The 19,279-nt window shown below is 41.3% G+C and overlaps 1 protein-coding gene across 22 annotated transcripts in view; it reads right to left on the reverse strand.

Annotated features, from left to right (window-relative positions):
- The window catches only part of LOC149306278 (C-Jun-amino-terminal kinase-interacting protein 3-like), a 78,083-nt gene that overhangs the window by 16,640 nt on the left and 42,164 nt on the right, over positions 1-19,279 (reverse strand). For 9 of the 22 annotated variants that reach the window (XM_089477060.1, XM_089477046.1, XM_089477057.1 and 6 more), the window contains 12 exons: positions 17,820-17,972; positions 16,565-16,646; positions 14,666-14,817; positions 13,391-13,447; positions 10,694-10,864; positions 8,958-9,084; positions 7,681-7,776; positions 7,099-7,260; positions 4,707-4,872; positions 4,101-4,286; positions 2,670-2,856; positions 1,422-1,544 (listed from right to left, as the gene is read on the reverse strand). In XM_089477060.1, the coding sequence (XP_089333186.1) occupies positions 1,422-1,544; positions 2,670-2,856; positions 4,101-4,286; positions 4,707-4,872; positions 7,099-7,260; positions 7,681-7,776; positions 8,958-9,084; positions 10,694-10,864; positions 13,391-13,447; positions 14,666-14,817; positions 16,565-16,646; positions 17,820-17,972 (1,662 nt within the window). The remainder of the gene's footprint in view (positions 1-1,421; positions 1,545-2,669; positions 2,857-4,100; positions 4,287-4,706; positions 4,873-7,098; positions 7,261-7,680; positions 7,777-8,957; positions 9,085-10,693; positions 10,865-13,390; positions 13,448-14,665; positions 14,818-16,564; positions 16,647-17,819; positions 17,973-19,279) is intronic. The other 13 variants (XM_089477066.1, XM_089477065.1, XM_089477056.1 and 10 more) reach the window with 3 other exon arrangements.

Here is a 19,279-nt window from a genome sequence, read left to right on the forward strand (position 1 = left end):
CCATTTGAAATTGTGTATGAGCAAGGGTTCAAACCATTGCTGAACCTTGAGGTCAACCAGTCTGACTTGGTGCCTTGGGCAGAATGGGCACACATCATGTTAGACCCTCCTGACCTCACACTGTATCAGCATTGGACTATGCCAAAGAAACTTACAAAAGATATGCTGATCAAAAGCAGGGTCCCAATTGGGATTTTAAAGTAGGGCAAGCAGTGTATTTGTCTAAAATGTTTTTGAAGAGCCAGAAGATTTCTAAAAAGCTTGTGCAAAAATATGTTGGGCCAATTGTCATAAAAGGGTCAATGAGATGACTGCTGGTGTTACTTAAACTTAAGACACATTCACCCTGTGTTTCATTTCCGTTTGCTGAAGCCAAAAATGGAATCAGTCCCATGGTAGTATATAGATCCACTGCCGCCATCTATCTTCATTGATGGGAATCAACATTTGGAGGTGATTCTGGATTTGCCAATTCACAAGGGCAAATTACAGTATTTTGTATAATGAAAACACTTCTTGCTAGCAGAGCAGGTGGATTCCAAGGACATATGGGACTCATGTTGGTGTAGAAATTTCAGGCACACTATCATGTTAAGTGAGCACCGGGCTAATGCTGGGTTGAAGTATATTTGCTAATACATATATACTTTATTGATACTGAAAAGGAAAAGAGAAGATGTAGTTTACAGGGCCAGAATGTCAGGATCATGGTTCAGACATGGACCACTGCTGGCATGGTTAATACCTGTGCTTGGGCATATGTCTGTTCATACAGGATGATGGCTTATGTTTTCCTAGTAGTGACAGTGGGAAAAGATTGTGTACCAGTCACAGCCTGGGATAATGCACAAATGTGTGGGGAGGAAGTTAGAACTACAAATTGCAAAAGCCATTCTTGTGGGAAAACTGGAGCTTGGGTACAGCAGGAAAACAAAGGAGGGACAGGACCTGGGAAGACAATATGTTTTGAGTTGCTGACAAATGAGATGATGACTTTTGTAATGGGTGAACTAGTTGAACTTTAAGTATACAATGTAATTGAAAGAATTTTTCAGTCCTGAGAACAACTATGTACTATGAACTACTCTGTTTACTGAATAAAGCTTTTCTGAATATACTGAAGGCTTGTATTCCTGGAGTGGAGTTAGCTTATACATTATAGGGTCAGATCTCTTGCTGGTTCCTGGCAGTAAGACAAGCAGTAGTCAGATTTCATTCCCAGGTACAAAAGGTAGCCTGCCACTTACTTATTTTTGCCCAATCAAATGAACTTTGATTTTTCTCTGGATCCAATTATTATTAGTTCTATCATTCTACCAGATTCTTTTGCCACAGTGTCCAATGCTCCTTTCCTAGAGTCTTCAGAGTTACACACTGATGGGTCCCTTAAAGTAACCACCACCATGGATCATAAGTCATACCAGCCAGTCTGTGCTCCAAGCCACATGGTGGGGGCAGCGCTAGTGGCAGCGCCACCTGTACTGCCATTTGTCTCTTGGTCTTGTATCACCGTGCTTGATTCTGTCTTTGGTTGTCCATTCTCACTATCAAAAGAGAAATACAGTACATCCTTTTTAGGTCAGAAAAGGTTCATACAAAGATGGTTTATATTAAGCCAGTGTATAAATTAAGCCAAATAGAATAATGCTTTTAGGAGCCTGTTCCACTTATAAATCAGATCCATGGAGTGTTATGTACCTTGGTTTCCAGAGAAAAAAATTCAATGGTGAAATGATAAACAAAAAAAGATAGGGGTATAATGTTCACTCTTGATCTAGATGACACTGTCTGCTCTAACTGGCGAAGGGCCAGCACGATTTCTCTTTATTTTCACCTTGATCCTTTTAACAGGAGATACCAGGGACTGAAGGAAGCACTTTTTACCTTCAGAGCATGCATTCATTCTACTGATGAACAAAGGTGCATTTTACTGGCCTTCAATAAGGAGCATGTGCATCAGGTCACCTGTCCTATCCAAAATGTTGGGGAAAGTCAACTTTTGGAAGGTTACTCAGAAGACTGTGATAACTGAGCCAATTCAAAGGTAGTTGGATGGCAGCTGAAACCTTCAGAGTTCATAAAGAATTTGCCCCTGCACAAAAAAAGCAAAACAAACCCAAGCTATTTTTCCTTCAAATATTAAGATTTTGTTGGTAACTGTGCAAGGAAGGTTCTCCCTCCAGATGTCTCCACCACTGGAAGTAGGACTATCTTTTACAGGTAACAGGCCTGTTTATGAAGTGGCATCTCAGAAACAAAACGTCCTCCTAAGTGCAGCTTTCCATATATTGATCTCAAACCATGGTGTGAAAGCACATGAAGCTGCTACCTTGCTATAGCTAAATAAGTCTGATACTGTTCAGTCGATGAACTGAAGGTTGCCTAGGAAGATCATATATACTGCCCTGCATTCCATGACAAAAGGAAACAGTAAGGAAACATGCCAAATAAGTATAGTATTTGAAGCACAAGGTAAAATGGTCTAGAGGCAGCACTCAGTGCTTTGACTAAAGTTCATCACTGCCCTACTGTACTACAGTAGTAACCCCCAACTCCAAGTTCAAAGACTGTTGCAAACCTGCCACCTGTTCCTTTTGTTCACTCCACAAAATTAATGGACCTCCGCAGATCAGGTAACAAAGAGCAGACTCTAAGCAACATTTTCCTACCTGGTCTGCCTTGTAGGCACCTGAGCTGGGGTTGGATCTGTAAAGACATGTTCTGTAAGTGGGCCCGTCCGAACATGCGTTGGCTCCATTTCAGTTACACCATTCTCTGGCACCTCAGTAGCTTCAGTTGCCTCTTCAGTGGACTGGGATTGGTTGACCTTTCCATTGCTTACTGCAGACACCTCACCTAAATAGACAAAAATGTAAAATGAAGCTGAAGGAAGAGGCAACGGATAAAAAATGAAGCAATTCATTTACTGCATAGCCAGCCACTGTGTTTGACATGTTTGTTGTTGTTAACTGTCATCAACTCAACTTTGACTTATGGTGACCCTATGAATGAGAGACCTCCAAGTCACCCTGTCATCATCTCAGGGATATATTTCCTTTATGGACTCTATTCACCTGTAATTCAGACTTCTTCTTCTCCTACAGCCCTATACCTTACAAAACATTATGGTCTTTTCTAGTGAGTCTTATCTTCTCATGATATGTCCAATTTACTGCAGATTTGCAATAAATACCCATTTATTTGTATTTTTAGCAGTCCACTATATCTGTAGAACTCTTCTTTAACCACAATTCAAATGAATTTTTCCCCTATTTTCTTTCTTCACTATCCAGCTTTCACACCCTTACACAGAAACTGGAAATATAATGACATCAACAATCCTAACTTTAATATTGGCTATGCTTTTGCTTTTCTGACTTTACCTCTACATATGCTAGCTATTTGCTTAAATGCCTCCTTGGTGATTTCCCCCTTTTTCCAATTCTTATACATGTCCCATTTAAAACTTAGCTCAGTTGGAGATGACCAAAGCAACTCCCTTGTTATCCATATTCTGTAGTCTTAAGTAGACACTGAAACAGAATTCTGAGATACCCCCTCAAAACTCCCCCACTAAACAGCCTTGCAAAATATGTTGGTCTTGCCCATTTGCCAAGCTCCAGGGCTTGGGAATGCAGCTATATAGTGGCTTAGTAGCTGCTAGCCCCTCTCTCAACCAAGTCTTTGACTCGTTTCCTCTTAGCAGAAGTCCTGCCTCCCTGAAACCATGAGCTCAGGTAGAGGACCTGGGGCTACACACTATAGAACAAGAGATCATTAACAAGCACACAAGCAAGCCACCACTCAAATCACACAATTCATAGGATTTACTGACATGTTTTAAAATTTTGGTTTCTAACTTTAATAACATATCTAGTTGCCTATTTTCTTCCTCACCTGCTGTTTTTTGTCTTTCTAATCATTACTTTTTCTTTTTAAAAAATCCCCCTTGATGGTAGGAAATACAATTATTTTATTCGTGATTTTTTTGAAGAAATAAGCATTGTCTGATTTGTCCTGTATGAAACCATTTCATTAAAAACTGTAAGTTAGATGGAAATCCTTGTTACAATATGACATGCAAGTGATTGGAAACATACCCTGTCCTTTATCCAGTACTGGGGTGTCTCCACGAGAGGAACAATTGCTGCTGGGGACGTTGCATCGGGTTGCACAGCCTACTAGTGTGATGCCTGCCAAAACGCCATCTGTTCCTAGTGACTCTTCAGGATTCACATCCCTCTCCAAAAAGATTTCTCCAGGAGGATAATCAGTATCACAGGCTGCTGCAAGGAAACGAAACAGGAAAATCCTGGGTTATTGTGTAACAATTTGCAGCTGCCTCCTGGGAATGCCAGACTAAAGTATGGCATGTCCCAGAATGCTTCACTATCAAGCTAAATTATACATGTCTACATATGGATGACTGATATATTTCAAGGCAAGAGAAATGGTTACCATGGTGGGTGGATGTAAAGTTTCTGCTAATGTATTTTTGTGTAGATGTTACCTTAGGGTTGGCATAAATTGGAAATGACTTGAAAACACACAGCACATACAGACACAAACAAATAAATCATACGACAGAAAGAGGAAGTGAGGGAGGGAATGAATGGACCATCTTGCCTAACCTCTTATCATGCAGGAATACATAACTAAAAGATTCCTGAAATACGTCCATCTGAGCCATTCTTGTCTTCGCTTACCTGGAATGCTAGAAATACAAAGCACGTGAGCATTGCAGACAGTGAAATGATCCACCACCGTGCCAGGCTGGTTGGCATCAATGATCACAACTTTGCTTGTAGTCAAAGTGCTTGTGAGGATCCACACTCTGCTGGATGTGGCATCTGTTTCGTATAGCTCTTTAGCCTGCAGGACAGCAAAAGGTAAATATATCTAAACTTTACAATTATATTGTCAGAGAACACTAAACATCACATCCTTAACAATGTCAAAACAATGATGTATTATATGTTAACAGCAGTAACTAAATGTTGGCAAACTCCACACAAACCATCAACAGAGCAATGGGGGGGGGAGGCATGTTCATGTTTAAAAGATCTGGTTACAAGGCAATATGGATGTCATTAGGGTTCTGCTGAGATTTGGTGTTGAGCAGAAACCCTATATAGTAAGAAGAAAAGCCCTCCCTTCAGCCACCATCTTGAGGGGAGAGAGGCAGGCAAGCTCCAACTGCCTGCCTGAAAGAAGAAAAAGCCCTCCTTCCGACCACCATCTTGAGGGGGAGAGAGGCCTGGCCTGAAAGACTAAGAGCCCTCCTTCCGACCACCATCTTGAGGGAGAGAGAGGCCTGTTATGTTGTTGTTTTTTTACTTTGTATTGTAGTTCCTGTTGTACACCGCTTTGATCTAATTTGGAAAAGCGGTATATAAATAAACATTATTATTATTATTATTATTATTATTATTATTATTATATTTTGTAACCATTAGAATACATCCTGATCAGATGAAGATATGACTGAATGTTATCTTTGAAATGAATGAAATGGTTTGTTTGCATTCAAAATTAATTGCTTGTTATGTCAATTTGTAGTGGTTATTCAGTTGTCTGACTTTAATGGTGGATAGTTCATCTGTTTATTGTACATGTCTAAATGTGCTACGCTTACTCTCCGCCTTTACCTCAGTCATGACTGATGTTTAGTTCTTCTGCTTACAGCAACCAAATGCAACTGAGGAAGTAGACTTAAATTTACAAAAGCTCATGCTGTCAACTTCTTTCTTTCAGTTAGTCTCAAAGGTGCTACAAGATCTCTCTACATACAGTATTGGTATGTATTTTTCATTGTGTGTAGCTTAACTACTTATGTATTTGTTTTATTTTTTTACATGCTTTATAAGCAAAAATGAGGAACAAACTGGAGAAGGAATAAGGGAGAAAGAATGAAAGAAAAAGAGATGGGTCTTGGGACTATATTGTAATGTAATCCTTCATGGAGCTGAGACCTTCAATGCCAAGATGAAGTGTCTCAAACAATATTACATCTATTAGTGGGTCAAGAATAAGTATAGGAAAGGCCATAATTGTCTCTCTCCATGTTATTCTTCAGGACAAAAAGACTGATGCTTTTGCCATTATTTATTTCTTGTACGTCTTTCAAAGCCAATCTGGGAAGGATTTTTTCCCCTTCATTCAAGAGCAAGATAAAATGCTTTAAATGAATAGGTATTTGCAATTAAATGAACTTTTAAAAATTAAAAGTCCCAACTTCCAACCCTGGAAGCCCCAACTATCAGTTGGAGGAAAATTGTAGTCTAGTTAGGGTTGTCTGGGGAAATAAGGGACAGAGCTCCTGTACCTTTAATACTGTAGATGTGCATAACAGGGAATTTCAGCAGGTGGCAAGTAATATCTTCAGAAGTTCCCTTTTCTAGACAACCACTGGCTGGATTCACACTGCAGAATTAATGCAGTCTGATATTGCTTCAACTGCCATGGCTCAATGCAATGGAATTTGGGGATTTGAAGTTTTGCGACCTATTTAGTCTTCTCTGTCAGAGAATGTTGGTGCTCCACAAAATTACAAATCCCAAGATGGATAAAGCTATAACTGTTAAAGAGGTGTCAAACTGCATTACTTCCAGAGTGTGGGGGCAACCACTGTAAGATATAACATGTTCATTATTTCAAATGCTAATAACAAGTAATAGGAACCAATTATTTTTTTAGAAAGATAACATTCCAGCAAACTCTGGCACAAATAAGTGTGTTATATCTTTAAGTGCAAACCATCAGTATTGCTTTACTACGTCTAGTTCATTAAAAACAGCTCAGGTAACCACATCTAGCGTGATCCATTGTGGTGTAATGATTAGAGCATTGCACCACAACTCTGGAGATCACGGTTCAAATCACTGCTTGGCCATGGAAACCCACTGCCTGACCTTGGACACATTCTCTCAGCCTCACAGGAAGGCAAATGCAAACCTCATCTGAACAAATCTTGCCAAGAAAACACCATGGCCTTAGGGTCACCACAAGTCAGAAACAACTTGAAGGCATATAACAACAACAAACCACATCTAAATTATAAATAGGAAGAAGAGAAAAATGATGAATCTCTTCTCCAACCTTTTTCTTTTCTGGAGATGTGTGGCTGCTCTTGGTACTCTCTTCTTCTACTTCTCGGTCACAAGTTAGAGGGTCACATCCTGGTTCTGGTTTCTGTCCATTCCCAGTATCCTGTTCTACAGGCTTCCAACCTGTTAGGTTGACACCAGCTGCACACCACAACTAAACAGAGAAAAACAATGTCTGACTAAAGAACAGTAGGGGCTTTTTTCATGGAAAGAAGGTAGAGTGTCTTCTTTGCCCAATATTAAGCATTCACAGTATGTCATGATTCAGCAAAATGTCAAACGAATCATTTCAGAAGAGTTTGGAAAAATTACCCTCACCCGTATTCTCAGATCATGTATTGCTCCAACTAGTAGAACATAAAGGAGAACCCTTTCCTTCTTCCAGCACCTTGATAATTTGCAAAAAGGGTTTGAAATTAAGCTAAGGAGCCTTAGAGCCTAAAGCTGCCAGCAATAAAGGCTTCCTAGATTATTGATGGAATGCCCAAACAGTGATATTGTTTCCATTACTAGGCAAGGCAGAAATCTTCTTACTAAAATAAAAAGAAAGCTTTTGCACATTTTAAACATTTACCTTCATGGTTGGATCTTTTTCTACCAGAGGGCGGCAATACACAGGCACTGGGACATTCTTCATCCTGTTGTCCTCTTGACCACCATTGGGGCTTAGCTATTGGAGCAGAAAAAACGAACAGTTAACTCATATTGTTTGCATGTGATGCCAAACTTATTTTCACGTAGGAAAAATCCTGTTGGATTGGATCAAAGGTTTATCTTGTCCAACACCTTCTTCCTCACAGTGGCCAACCAGGAAGCCACACCTCTCTAGGAAAATCTAGGTCCTCCAGCACAACTCTATGGTCAACTTCTGCTAGACATTGACCACAGAATTACACTGGAGGACCTACAAATGCCTAGATAAGTGTTTGCTCTAAGGAATCTTTAGGTCCTCCAGCTTCACATCTGGCGGGGGATTGATCATAGAGTTACAATGGAGAATCTAGAGATAACATACTACTCAAATCCATGAATAATCAAATCCGTAAAAGTCAAAACTGCAAATGTGGACGACTGACTGTATACATGTAACATGTGTGTGTATGTGTGTGTGGAAGGTTTTAAAATATGAAACAGAATTTATATTAAAGAAAGTACAGTGTGCCTGCGCCATATGCAGATGCACTATACGTGGCTTCCTGCTTATGCGGAAGCCACGTGACGATAAAAACAATGGTGTGCATGCCCCATTTTTTCCTATGAGGCGTGAGAATACGCAGATTTTCCCTTATGCCGGGGGGAGGGGGGCCCAGAATGGATCCTCTGTGTAAGGAGAGGGCCCACTGTATTACTGATGTCATTACACCTGCCTCTTATTTATGCGACCATCTGATTGCCACTGTAAGTGGGAACTGAATACAAATGAACAAGTATGTTGACAGAAGTGGGGCAAAGTCTTTTAAACCCTCCTATGCACTCAGCACAGAAATTTAAGGACTCCTGGAGCAGGACTTCTCCATCTTCTTCCTTTGTCAGTCAACAGAGAAAGGAACCTAGGAGAGGGAACCTTCTTGATAGTAGCACTTCAGCTGTTTAATAATATCTCCACGGAGAGGCTCAGCTAGTGCCTACATTATAATTTTCCAGAGTCAGGTGGAGAACTTCTGCATACACCCAAGCCTTTCAAATATTTCGCGCTGAATAACAAACAAATTTACAAGACAGCATTTGCAGCTCCAATAGCTGCTAAGACATGTTTAAGTAATATTTCTGTCTCCTTCCCAGGTTTCTAGCATGGGCTAGTTTTCTTGATGTGGCCACCTGATCCTGCTACTCTCACCAAAGAGATGCTACCTGTTTGTATTTGGCTGGCAGGCTCCAGCCACATGCCTGCAAGCGGCCATCATCATTCCGCACATGCTCTCGGACTTGGCGGTATTGCTCACGCTTCTGTTCACGACGTGCAGATGATGTGCATTCACTGAGGAGAGAACCAACAGTGTTCATTTTCAATCTGTGTTTAGAAATAAGAGGCAGAGAGTTGAGAAAGTGTTGCTGTTGAAGTGAGGGTGAAGTGTGGGGAGTCCAGCAGAAATATATTTGGGAAGCAACTAAGAAAGAAAGCTATGGCATTCAAGTGAGGAAACAGAAAGAGAGGCATACACAAGGACAAAATCTTAACCTCTATGGAGATAAAAGCTTAGGTTTCTGTCACTACTAAAGTTAGTGTTTAGTGGTGCAATGAGTCCTCTAAATAGGATATACTGGCTGGGCAATTCCGTGAGCTATAGCCAAAAAGGAACTTTTCCAAGCACTGGTTTACATGGATTTAAAATAACAGGTCATCAAAAACCTAGACCAGAGGTAAGGAACTTGTGAGCCTTCAGATGTTTTTGGACCCAAATTTCAATGAGCCCCGGTCAGATGGTCCATGGCCAGGAATTATAGAAGATGAAGTCCAATAGCATTTAGAAGTCCACAGAAGGCTATCCTTATTCTACAGTAAAATTTCTACCCTTAAATGAAACTTGATTCCCCTTGGGTAATATGCAGAATGAATAAATTGCTTGTTATAGGGTACCATTTCACCATATTGAATCTCACCTAAGCATCTGAAATAGATATGTTTCATTTAAGCCAACTTAAAACATGATAAAATTAATGTTTCTCTCTTCGTTGACAAAGGTAGTTTATGGTTTCTGGCACAAGTGTTTGAATATATATTAATAAAAATATGTTTTTCCATTTTACTTTAACTGAAAAGTTTTACTGTGACATTCCTGCAAAAACAAACAAACAAACAAACAAACAAACATCTTTCCCACCATTCCTCAAGGCACAAGGCAGGGTACAACATGTTAAAACACAAAACACAATTTAAAAAAAAAAGAAAATATGTAAAACCAACAGTTAAAATACAACAGATATGTCAGATTTAACTAGCTAGCTCCAACAGGCCTGCGTGGAAGAAGACAAGCCCTCCTTTCATCCACCATCTTGAGGGAGAGGAAGGCAGGCTAGCTCCAACAGAGCACATTTCCTGGACTTTTCCCCTTCCCTATTGCCATTCCCTCTCTTTTTGTGTCTTGTCTTTTTTAGATTGTAAGCCTGAGGGCAGGGAAATGTCTAATTTACAAATTGTAAGCCGCTCTGATAGCCATAGCTGAAGAGCGGAGTATTAATAATAATAATAATTATTATTATTATTAATGGTAGTGTGTAATTAAAAAAACTAAGGCCTGTTACAGACAGCCAAAATAAAGCTGCTTCGAGTCACAGTGGAGGTATGGTGTTTCAATGATGTATGCATCTTAAGAGTCCAGAAGTCACACCAAAGCCACGCTCCAGACTGGAGCGTGGCTTTGGTGTGGCTTCTGGACTCTTAGGACGCATGCATCATTGAAACACCATACCTCCACTGTGACTCGAAGCAGCTTTATTTTGGCTGTCTGTAACAGGCCTATGTAAGAAAAATAAGACAGTCAAGTATGTGGAATTTCAGCTGATTTTTGTACAGCTCTGCATAGTTTCGGTTTCAGACAAGCACCTGAACCAAGGAGTCTTGGTAGGCAAAGCAAACAAGAACTCACTCATCTGGGAAGAACTCAAGGGTGCGACTCCCAGCTGAGATCTGGCACATGGTGTGGCTGCGGCGTTGGCTGAACCCAGCTGTTGTGGGAGATTTGTAGTGGATGTTCACTGAAGGATAACTTCTCTTTGTTGGTGGGGGGCTGGAGGAGGAGCTGAACAAGCGACTGAAACTGGAGAGAAATAAAGAAACCAAGGAGCACTCATTTCTGAATTTCTTATTATTACCACCTGATAAAGAAATGTGGGAGTTACAAGGCTGAAATTACCAGCTAGCCATTTGACAACTTTAGCAGATTTTGCCTGGGACCCACTTCCCATATTTTTTTTACATCAAAAAAACATTTTTCCCACTACAGCAAGGCTACCGTATATACTCGACTATAAGTCGAAAAATTTATGTCAAAAAGGGATCCCAAAATCCTGGGTCGACGTATACACGGGTCTATACGGTAATGTGGCTCAGAAAAATGGTGGCAGTGGGGGTTGAGTGGCATGCCCTTTAGTCCAGGGAGACTGCCCTTAAAAGAAAGGCTGCCTTTCCTCCCTGCCTCGCCAGGGAGGGAGTTGCAAGCTCCCCTGCTTCTCTCCTTCAAAAGAGAGGTCGCCCCCTGTCCCTTTTCCTCTCCCTTCCCTTGGACTCGGCAGCATGAGCAGCCAGGATTAAGGAATAGTTTCTTTTCTTTTGCAAGCATGAGGAAAGCTGCCTTTCCCTGAGAGGGGCTGGCTTTCATGCTCACCGAGCATTGGCTCCTTCAGGAAAGTGTTAAGGCTTTTAAAGGAGCCTTAACACTTACTCACTGGAGCCACTCAGGAAAAGAAAAGGGAGCTGGAAAGAAGGTCTCTCTCTTTGGGGAAATCTCCCAGCCACTGCTTGAGCAGCTAGCATAGAGCTCTCCTCATCTTTTTAAAGAGGAAGAAACTAATCCCTAATCCTGGCTCCTCATCCTGCAGAGTCAGAGGGGAGAGGAAAAGGGACAAGGAGCAAGCGAGGGAAGGAAGGAATAAGTAGGGATGGCTCCATGGGAGGGAGGCAGGGAGGAAAGGGCAGTCTCCCTGGACAAAAGGGAGAGAGGGCTGTTAATTTCTCACTTTTCAAAGGGGGAAAAAACCTAAGACTGGCCATAGCTATGACTGGGAGAAGCCAGCTTGCCTGATTTCACCAGCATCAGGAAAAAGAAAAAGGGGAGAGCTCTATAGCTCAGTGGTTCCCAAACTCTGGCCTTCCAGGGGTTTCAGACTTCAGCTCCCAGAATCTCAGGCCATTAGCTAAGAGGGCTGAGGCTTCTGGGAGTTGAAGTCCAAAAACCTGGAGGAGCAAAGTTTGGGAACCATTGGTAGCTGCTCTGGACTTAAAGGGGCAGAAGCTTAAGACTTGCTGGAGAGCCTAAACTGAAAGGGAGGGGAGAAAGGAGCCTCTCCTTAACTCTTTCCTCTCCAAAATATACAAAAGAACAAACAAATCTGAATCTCCCTCCTTGGAGGTCTTTAAACAGAGGCTGGATGGCCATCTGTCAGGGATGCTTTGATTTGGATTTCCTGCATGGTAGAATGGGATTGGACTGGATGGCCCTTACTGTCTCTTCCAGTTCCAATTTTATGATTCTATGAACCCTTTGAGTTAGAGAGCCCCAAGGGAGAAGCATGGGAGAGGGAGCACTGGGGATGGCAGCAGAGATGGCTCTTTGGAGCTTGCCCTCACAGAGCACCAAAAGGCAAGCAGAGCAGCAGGGATGGCTCAGGGGCAGCAGCCACTCAAAGGAGCACCAAGAGGCAAGTGGAGCAGAGGGACTGTGACTGCACCCTCGACTTATCCACGGGTCATATTAAAATCCATAATGTTGGCCCCCAAACCCCACCTTGACTTATACATAAGGTCGACTTATACACAAGTATATATGGTATATACTTTGCTCTAGAAGAGAACTGTTGCTCATGGAGGCTTTTGGGAATGGCAGTTCTTCCTTATCTGACCTAATTTCTTTTTTGGAGGAAGTCATTTGAATAGACCAGGGGTCTGCAAAAACAGGGAGGGTGGTATGTTTCCTGAAAATCATGTACTGGTGAGCCCCTGAGTTAATAATAAGATGCTCCTGACCTTCCCATTTATCCTAGCTAAACTGTACCATTCACAAGGTCTTTTGTCACTTGGTTAACTGTCAGGTCAGTTGTTGTTTTCCCATGTCCCCATTTTGGAAAGGGCTGCAGGGGATCCTCAGCAGTGTTGTGGTGGGGATCCCTTCTTATCCAGCTAGCTGCAGGTTTACTAGGCCATATTAGTGGTTAGCTGAGAAGAAAACATTTTATATATCCTATAGAAACCCAAAACATCAAACATAGCATGCTCCAGAGGATTCAGGGGGAAATGGCTTGTAAATACTTAGGGTAGACTTTGGGCTTTGTTGGAGTGCTGAATCCCATTAGGGTACTGTGTAGATCTCCAGTCCTGCTTTTTGAAGTTATACATTCCCTGTTATACACATTCTTCCTCTTTCGTCTGATAGAATGTAAAACTAGCCAAATCTAAATGTTAAAAAAAAAATTGTGATAACAACCCATCACAGTGATGTTATGCCATTTCATATCCAATGAGTACAGACAGGATTATCTCACTTATGCTACTAAAAATCAACTGGCAGCATGATTGTGCCTTTGACTGAGCTTCATGGCACCCATCTTACTGCCAAGACATTACTTACAATTGCCAAATAGTTGATTTCTTTTTCTCTTGCACAGATGGATGTTCCCGGGAGGCTCTGTAGACAAATGTAACAGAGAATTCTTGAACGGTATAGTAAAACAGGGGGATGTTCCCTCAGCTGAATGGGCAATGACAATGGCAACAAGTTCATATGGACAGTTTGATAACCAATTCACTGTTCAGTATCAGGGGCTTATAATACTTCTGTTCAACAAATTGAACAGACCAGCTTAGAAAGTAGCATACTCTCACTTGCTGAAGATTTTAGGCACAAGTTGGATGGTGATTCCTGTACTACAAGGAGCTGGACTAGATGACCTCTGGAATAACTTCCATTTTTATAGAGTGCCTTCTAATTATGTAATCCTGCACTAGCTTTGAAAGGATGTGATTGTACAGAAAAAATGACCACAATCCCAGCATATCCAATAAGTTCTGCTTTACGGCCTTGGTTTGACTACTGTGGAAACTAGGGTATTGCAATAGATGGACTACTTGCAGTCTGAACCCATGCCTGGGAAATTGCATTTTAAGAGTAATTTGGTAAATGGTAAATGTTTCTATCCTTTAAAAGGCAATTAGAAAAGTATTGTGAAGTTGAAGGCGTTCATGGCCGGCATCCATAGTTTTTTGTGGGTTTTTCGGGTCACAATTCAGAAAGGACATTGAGAAACTGGAGCGTGTCCAAAGGAGGGCGACAAAAATGGTGAAGGGTCTGGAAACCATGTCCTATGAGGAACGACTTAGGGAGCTGGGGATGTTTAGCCTGGAGAAAAGAAGGTTAAGAGGTGATATGATAGCGCTGTTTAAATATTTGAAGGGATGTCATATTGAGGAGGGAACAAGCTTGTTTTCTTCTGCTCCAGAGAACAGAACCCGGAACAATGGATGCAAGCTACAGGAAAAGAGATTCCACCTCAACATTAGAAGGAACTTCCTGACAGTAAGGGCTGTTTGACAGTGGAATGCACTCCCTCGGAGGGTGATAGAGTCTCCTTCCTTGGAGGTCTTTAAACAGAGGCTGGATGGCCATCTGTCAGGGATGCTTTGATTTGGATTTCCTGCATGGCAGGGGGTTGGACTGGATGGCCCTAGTGGTCTCTTCCAACTCTACGATTCTATGATTCTATGTGGTCTTCCAATAGAGATTATGGACACCTTTCAGAGGTGTTTTAATTGTCTATTCCTGCATGGCAGGAGGTTCTATTAGATGGCCCTTGCAGTCCCTTCCAACACTGAGATTCAATGAACAAAAAAAAAGCCTAAACCTCACCTGATCATCTCTGTCCACCTGACAGCCTCCTGTAGCTCCATCAACCTTTCCTTGTATTGGTTGCGTTCCATGAGGACTCGGGCCATCTCCACACGAGTGAACCGCCTTCGCTGTGCTATGGGGATGTTGTCCTGCAGGGGGGAGGAGGATGGCTTCAACCAATGGGAAATGGAAGGGGACTGATGTTAGTAAAGGTTAGCTTCTCTCAGGCCTTCTGTAATCCTGCCTCCACCACAATTATTTCCAACTAGTCAAGGAAAATCTAGTCCCAATTTCATACTGCAAAGCAAATACCACATTTGGAACAGAAGTAATGAGCAGAAATTTGTTCTCTATGGGCCTTCACAATAAATGAGTTAGCATCCAGGTTTATGTTAAATCCATGCACAGACAGCTGTAATACCACAGAAGTGAGTCTGATTTAGAAACATTAATATAAAGCAAACGTGGAGTATTATTAAAAAAAAAAAGACAGAAGTAACAATCTCTTAACATTGGCCAAAAGCAGTCCCTTCACTTACAATGTGAATATCGTTTCTTCCTCCCTGCCTTCTTTCATGATTTACATAGATCAGCCATTTTTAAAAACTATTTTCATCTGATTTATTTGCTTGCACAATCAGCCTTTACATTACCAAAAAGAAGTTTATAAACATTTTTAAATATTTCAAAATGGCCTCAGAAATGGGGATGTTGATAACTTCAAAGCAATAGCAAAAGCAAATGCTTGTAACTTACAAACTGTGGAGGTGTCTTTTTCCTCCAGAAAAAAAAATATTATATACCATTAGGTAGACAAAAAAGTATTTAAAACATCACTACAATATTTAAATTGTTACATCCATCTCTACTAAGTTAAGCAAGAAAAGGTAAATCTGAATCCCAATTAATAGTGCCTGATATCAACAGTATCTTTTCAGCACTGTATACACAACACACATAGATCACAGTATTAAAAACAGCCTTGTTTTCTCTGCAAAGCAGTCCAAAACCTCAAGTGATTGGTGACAGCTGCAAAGGTAGTGGAACTTGCAGCTAATACCCAGCATAGCAATCTTACCTAGTTATATTAATAGTCTGAATGGTTCCCTGTGGGAGATCCCATTTACCAGTGAGCAGTATGGAGAGAAGGACAGCTTCAAATTACATCCTCCCAGTAAACCTGGAAAAATGACTTGCTATGTCAGGGATTTAGAGAAGAGGCGTGGCATTAAAAACATTTTCATGAGTGCAATTGTGCCTAGCAAAGGTAGTTTTAGGGATTTTCAGAGTTTGATTTTATATCTCACCCATCTTATGACCTGAGTGTAATTTCAAAAAATGAGTTGGTTAAAATCTTTAGTTATCTTTAGTTCTTGCATGGCAGGGGGTTGGACTGGATGGCCCTTGTGGTCTCTTCCAATTCTATGATTCTATGTTTCTATTCTATGGTCTTTAACATATGAACCCTGAGACCTTCAGCTGTAAATTCATCAATGGGGAGTGGGCATTTTTCTTGGTGTTGTTGTGTTGAAACATTAAGCCACATATTATTATTTTTAAATTTGTATTTGTATTTTTAAAAAACTTTTGGCTGTTTATGCTAAAACCAGCATAAGCATCAAAATCATCTAGAATTAAGTCTTAGGATGGGAGGGCAGGGGGAGGTTAAACATTTTCTCCAGTTTAAAGATCCTGACAAAATGTCTTTTGCCAGGAAAGAACCTGCTGCACTGAAAAGTAATGACCTGCAGTAGCATTGCTATTTTCACATGATTGCACCCAAAGAGCAGTTCCTTTGACACAGTGAAAGTAAAACAGAACAACCCACACACATGGAAGATCAATAAAGTAAATGAGGAAAAGATTCCCTCCCCCCAAAACCCCTCCTTTCCCAGGCATATTAATAATGTAATATACCAATTCTGTACAGAGATAGCTGCTTACATCCTCGACCTCTTCTTTGGGATCTCGTCTGGCAACAATCACTTCTGATTTCACCCTAGAAAAAAGGACAAAGCATGTCAAGCAAAGCAGGAGCTTCCTTGGTTGAACATTTCAGCAGAGTAGATCAGAGTTTGGAAAAGTTACTTTTTCACTACAGTTCTTAGAAATTGTATACATTGTTACGTAAGCGCCGCACAGCATCCACACAGCACAGCGCACTCGTTACACCACCACCTCAGCTCTAGAAGAACCCGCTTTTTGCGGGTACTTTTTTCCGTCGGCGGGAAGCCGTGTGATTTGGCGGCTGCGGCTTCCCTCCGGCAGAAAAACAGGCACCAGGAGGCCACCATTTTTCGGCAGTCTGTACTGCGCCTATGATAAGAAGGGCACAAAAGTTCAGACAAAGGTGCAGAACAGACCACACCAATAGAGCGGTGTCCCGGTGCCCCTTTCAGTGCCAGATCAGGGCAGCAGCAACCGCACACCACAGCCCTAATCCAGCAGTTTGTCACTCAAAAAGAACCAGCAAAATGCTGCTCCTTTTTGGAGCGGCAAAAAGCTATCCTTGCCGCTATGGGGGTCAGCTTTTCATCGAGTCTTTGGCACAGCATGTCTAAATGCAGCACCAAAGAAACAGTTACAGCACTTAGCAAGAAGTAAGTAAATGCTTCCAAAATGTAACACATAGAACAGATTGCCAGTACTGACCACTATTATATACACATATTCCACTTTAACTGCAACGGCAACATCCCATGGAACCCTGGGATTTGCAGTTTAGGTATTTAGAATTATTAGCCAGAGAGCTTTTGGGCGAGTAAATTACAAACCCAGAATTCCACAGCATGTTACCATGGCAGTGGAATAGAGCACAGTGTGATGTGATAAGGAAGTATCTCTTTTTACAACTATGAAGAGACAGGTCTGTTGCATCCTTCCTGTGGTATGGTATATCTCTTTTTGTCACTAAGCATTAAGCAGAACATGTCAATTAGCAGAACATGTCAATTATAGGACAGGTTCATTGGTTCCCAAGAACAGTGCTAAGAAACTTATTACTCAATCAGTTCCAACCAGTTTAATAAATTCTCAGGTTAGTTAAATTTAGTAAGCCAGTGTGAATGTTCTGAAGTCTGATCCTTCATCATTTTTTTTTCTATTTTGGTGCTGCCAAATTTGCCAAGGGACTTTTGGTTGAGAAGCTGTTCTGGCAAAAGTAATGGTTCACCTTTTCAGCTCCTCTTCAAGCTCCTTGATTCGGCCTTCCATCTTGGCTTTTGCTTGCTTTGCTGCTTCAAGCTCCCCTTTCAACGCCTCCTGCTCTCCAGTGAGCTGGTCTACCTTTGCAATTAAATCATTCTTCACAATGTTCAAAGCATTTCTTCAAGACAACAAAAAGAAAACAGAAAAGTCTTTAGCTTTGGGGACAACACATGGCACTCAAGCATGCTATGCAAGAGTTCTAAGGAAATGTTCATCAGAAATATGGAAAAATATGAAAGGGCAGATAGAGACAGAGGGATCAAGCTGTCTATTAACCAACTCCTCAATATTGCAAAACAGCACCAAGAGACTATGCCTGGTGAAACAAATACATGACCAAAAAATATAATTTAAAAGACCAGGAACTAAATGTAGGCCTTCCCGACTGTAGGAGCCCAGATGTTTTTGATGACTGCTCTCTTCATCCAAAGACACCATGCTTAATGGTGATGGATTATGATAGTCACAATCCAAAATCCGGCAACTCAAAACAAGGTTAAGAAAGACTGTAGCAGAAGGTGGGTTTCAGCAGTTTTTTCAGAATACAGATGCAGCTTGAAAGGAGGGGCCAACTTCTGCCCACAGCATGTAAATTTATCTTATTTTCACCCCAGTAAACAGAATTTGGCATAATCTTTCCTTGCCTCTAAAACCTGCAAAAGTTCTTCAGGCAGACACAACAGTAGGATAAAAGAAATGTCTGTATTTAATGGAAGAGGACTTCTTGCAAGGGATGGGTTGCACCTCGCACCAGCTGGCAGAAACATTTTTGCCAGTAGTCTCAATAATTTTATGGAGAGCTTTAAACTGAGTTATGTGGGGAGGAAGACAGTATTTCGGAAGGCTGGAGTTCATCAAGGGCTGGAGATAATAGGCAAATTATTACAGAGGGAACACGGCAAATAGTGCAAGGACCCATCAATGAGAGGGGGAAAACTTTACACAGGCAGTTAGGGGAGAGGACATTAGATGCCTGTACATTAATGCACAGAGCATGAGAAATGCTGAACTTGAACTCCTAGCATAACAAAGGAAATATGATATAATAGGCATCACTGAAACCTGGTGGAATGAGTGTCATGATTGGAATGTAGTAATAGAGGGGTATAACCTTTTAAAGAGAAATAGGCCAAACAGGAAAGGAAGAGAAATAGCATTATATGTCAGGGATGTTTACACCAGTGAAGACATCCAGGACCTCAATCCTGGAAGCCAGGTGGAAAGTATCTGGATAAAAATTAAAGGGGAAGGAAACAACAGGGATGTTACTGTGGGCATCTACTATAGACTTCCACATCAGACTGAGGAACTGGATGTTGCCTTTCTATAACAGATGACCACTCACTCAGAAAGGAGAGATGCATACTTCATTATAGGGCTTGGAATTACTTAGTTATAAGCAACATTGTAATCTGCAGGTAGCTA

The sequence above is a fragment of the Sceloporus occidentalis genome, unplaced genomic scaffold, assembly GCF_023333645.1.
Source record: "Sceloporus occidentalis isolate IW3139 unplaced genomic scaffold, rSceOcc1.0.p SCAF_10, whole genome shotgun sequence".
NCBI lineage: Eukaryota > Metazoa > Chordata > Lepidosauria > Squamata > Phrynosomatidae > Sceloporus > Sceloporus occidentalis.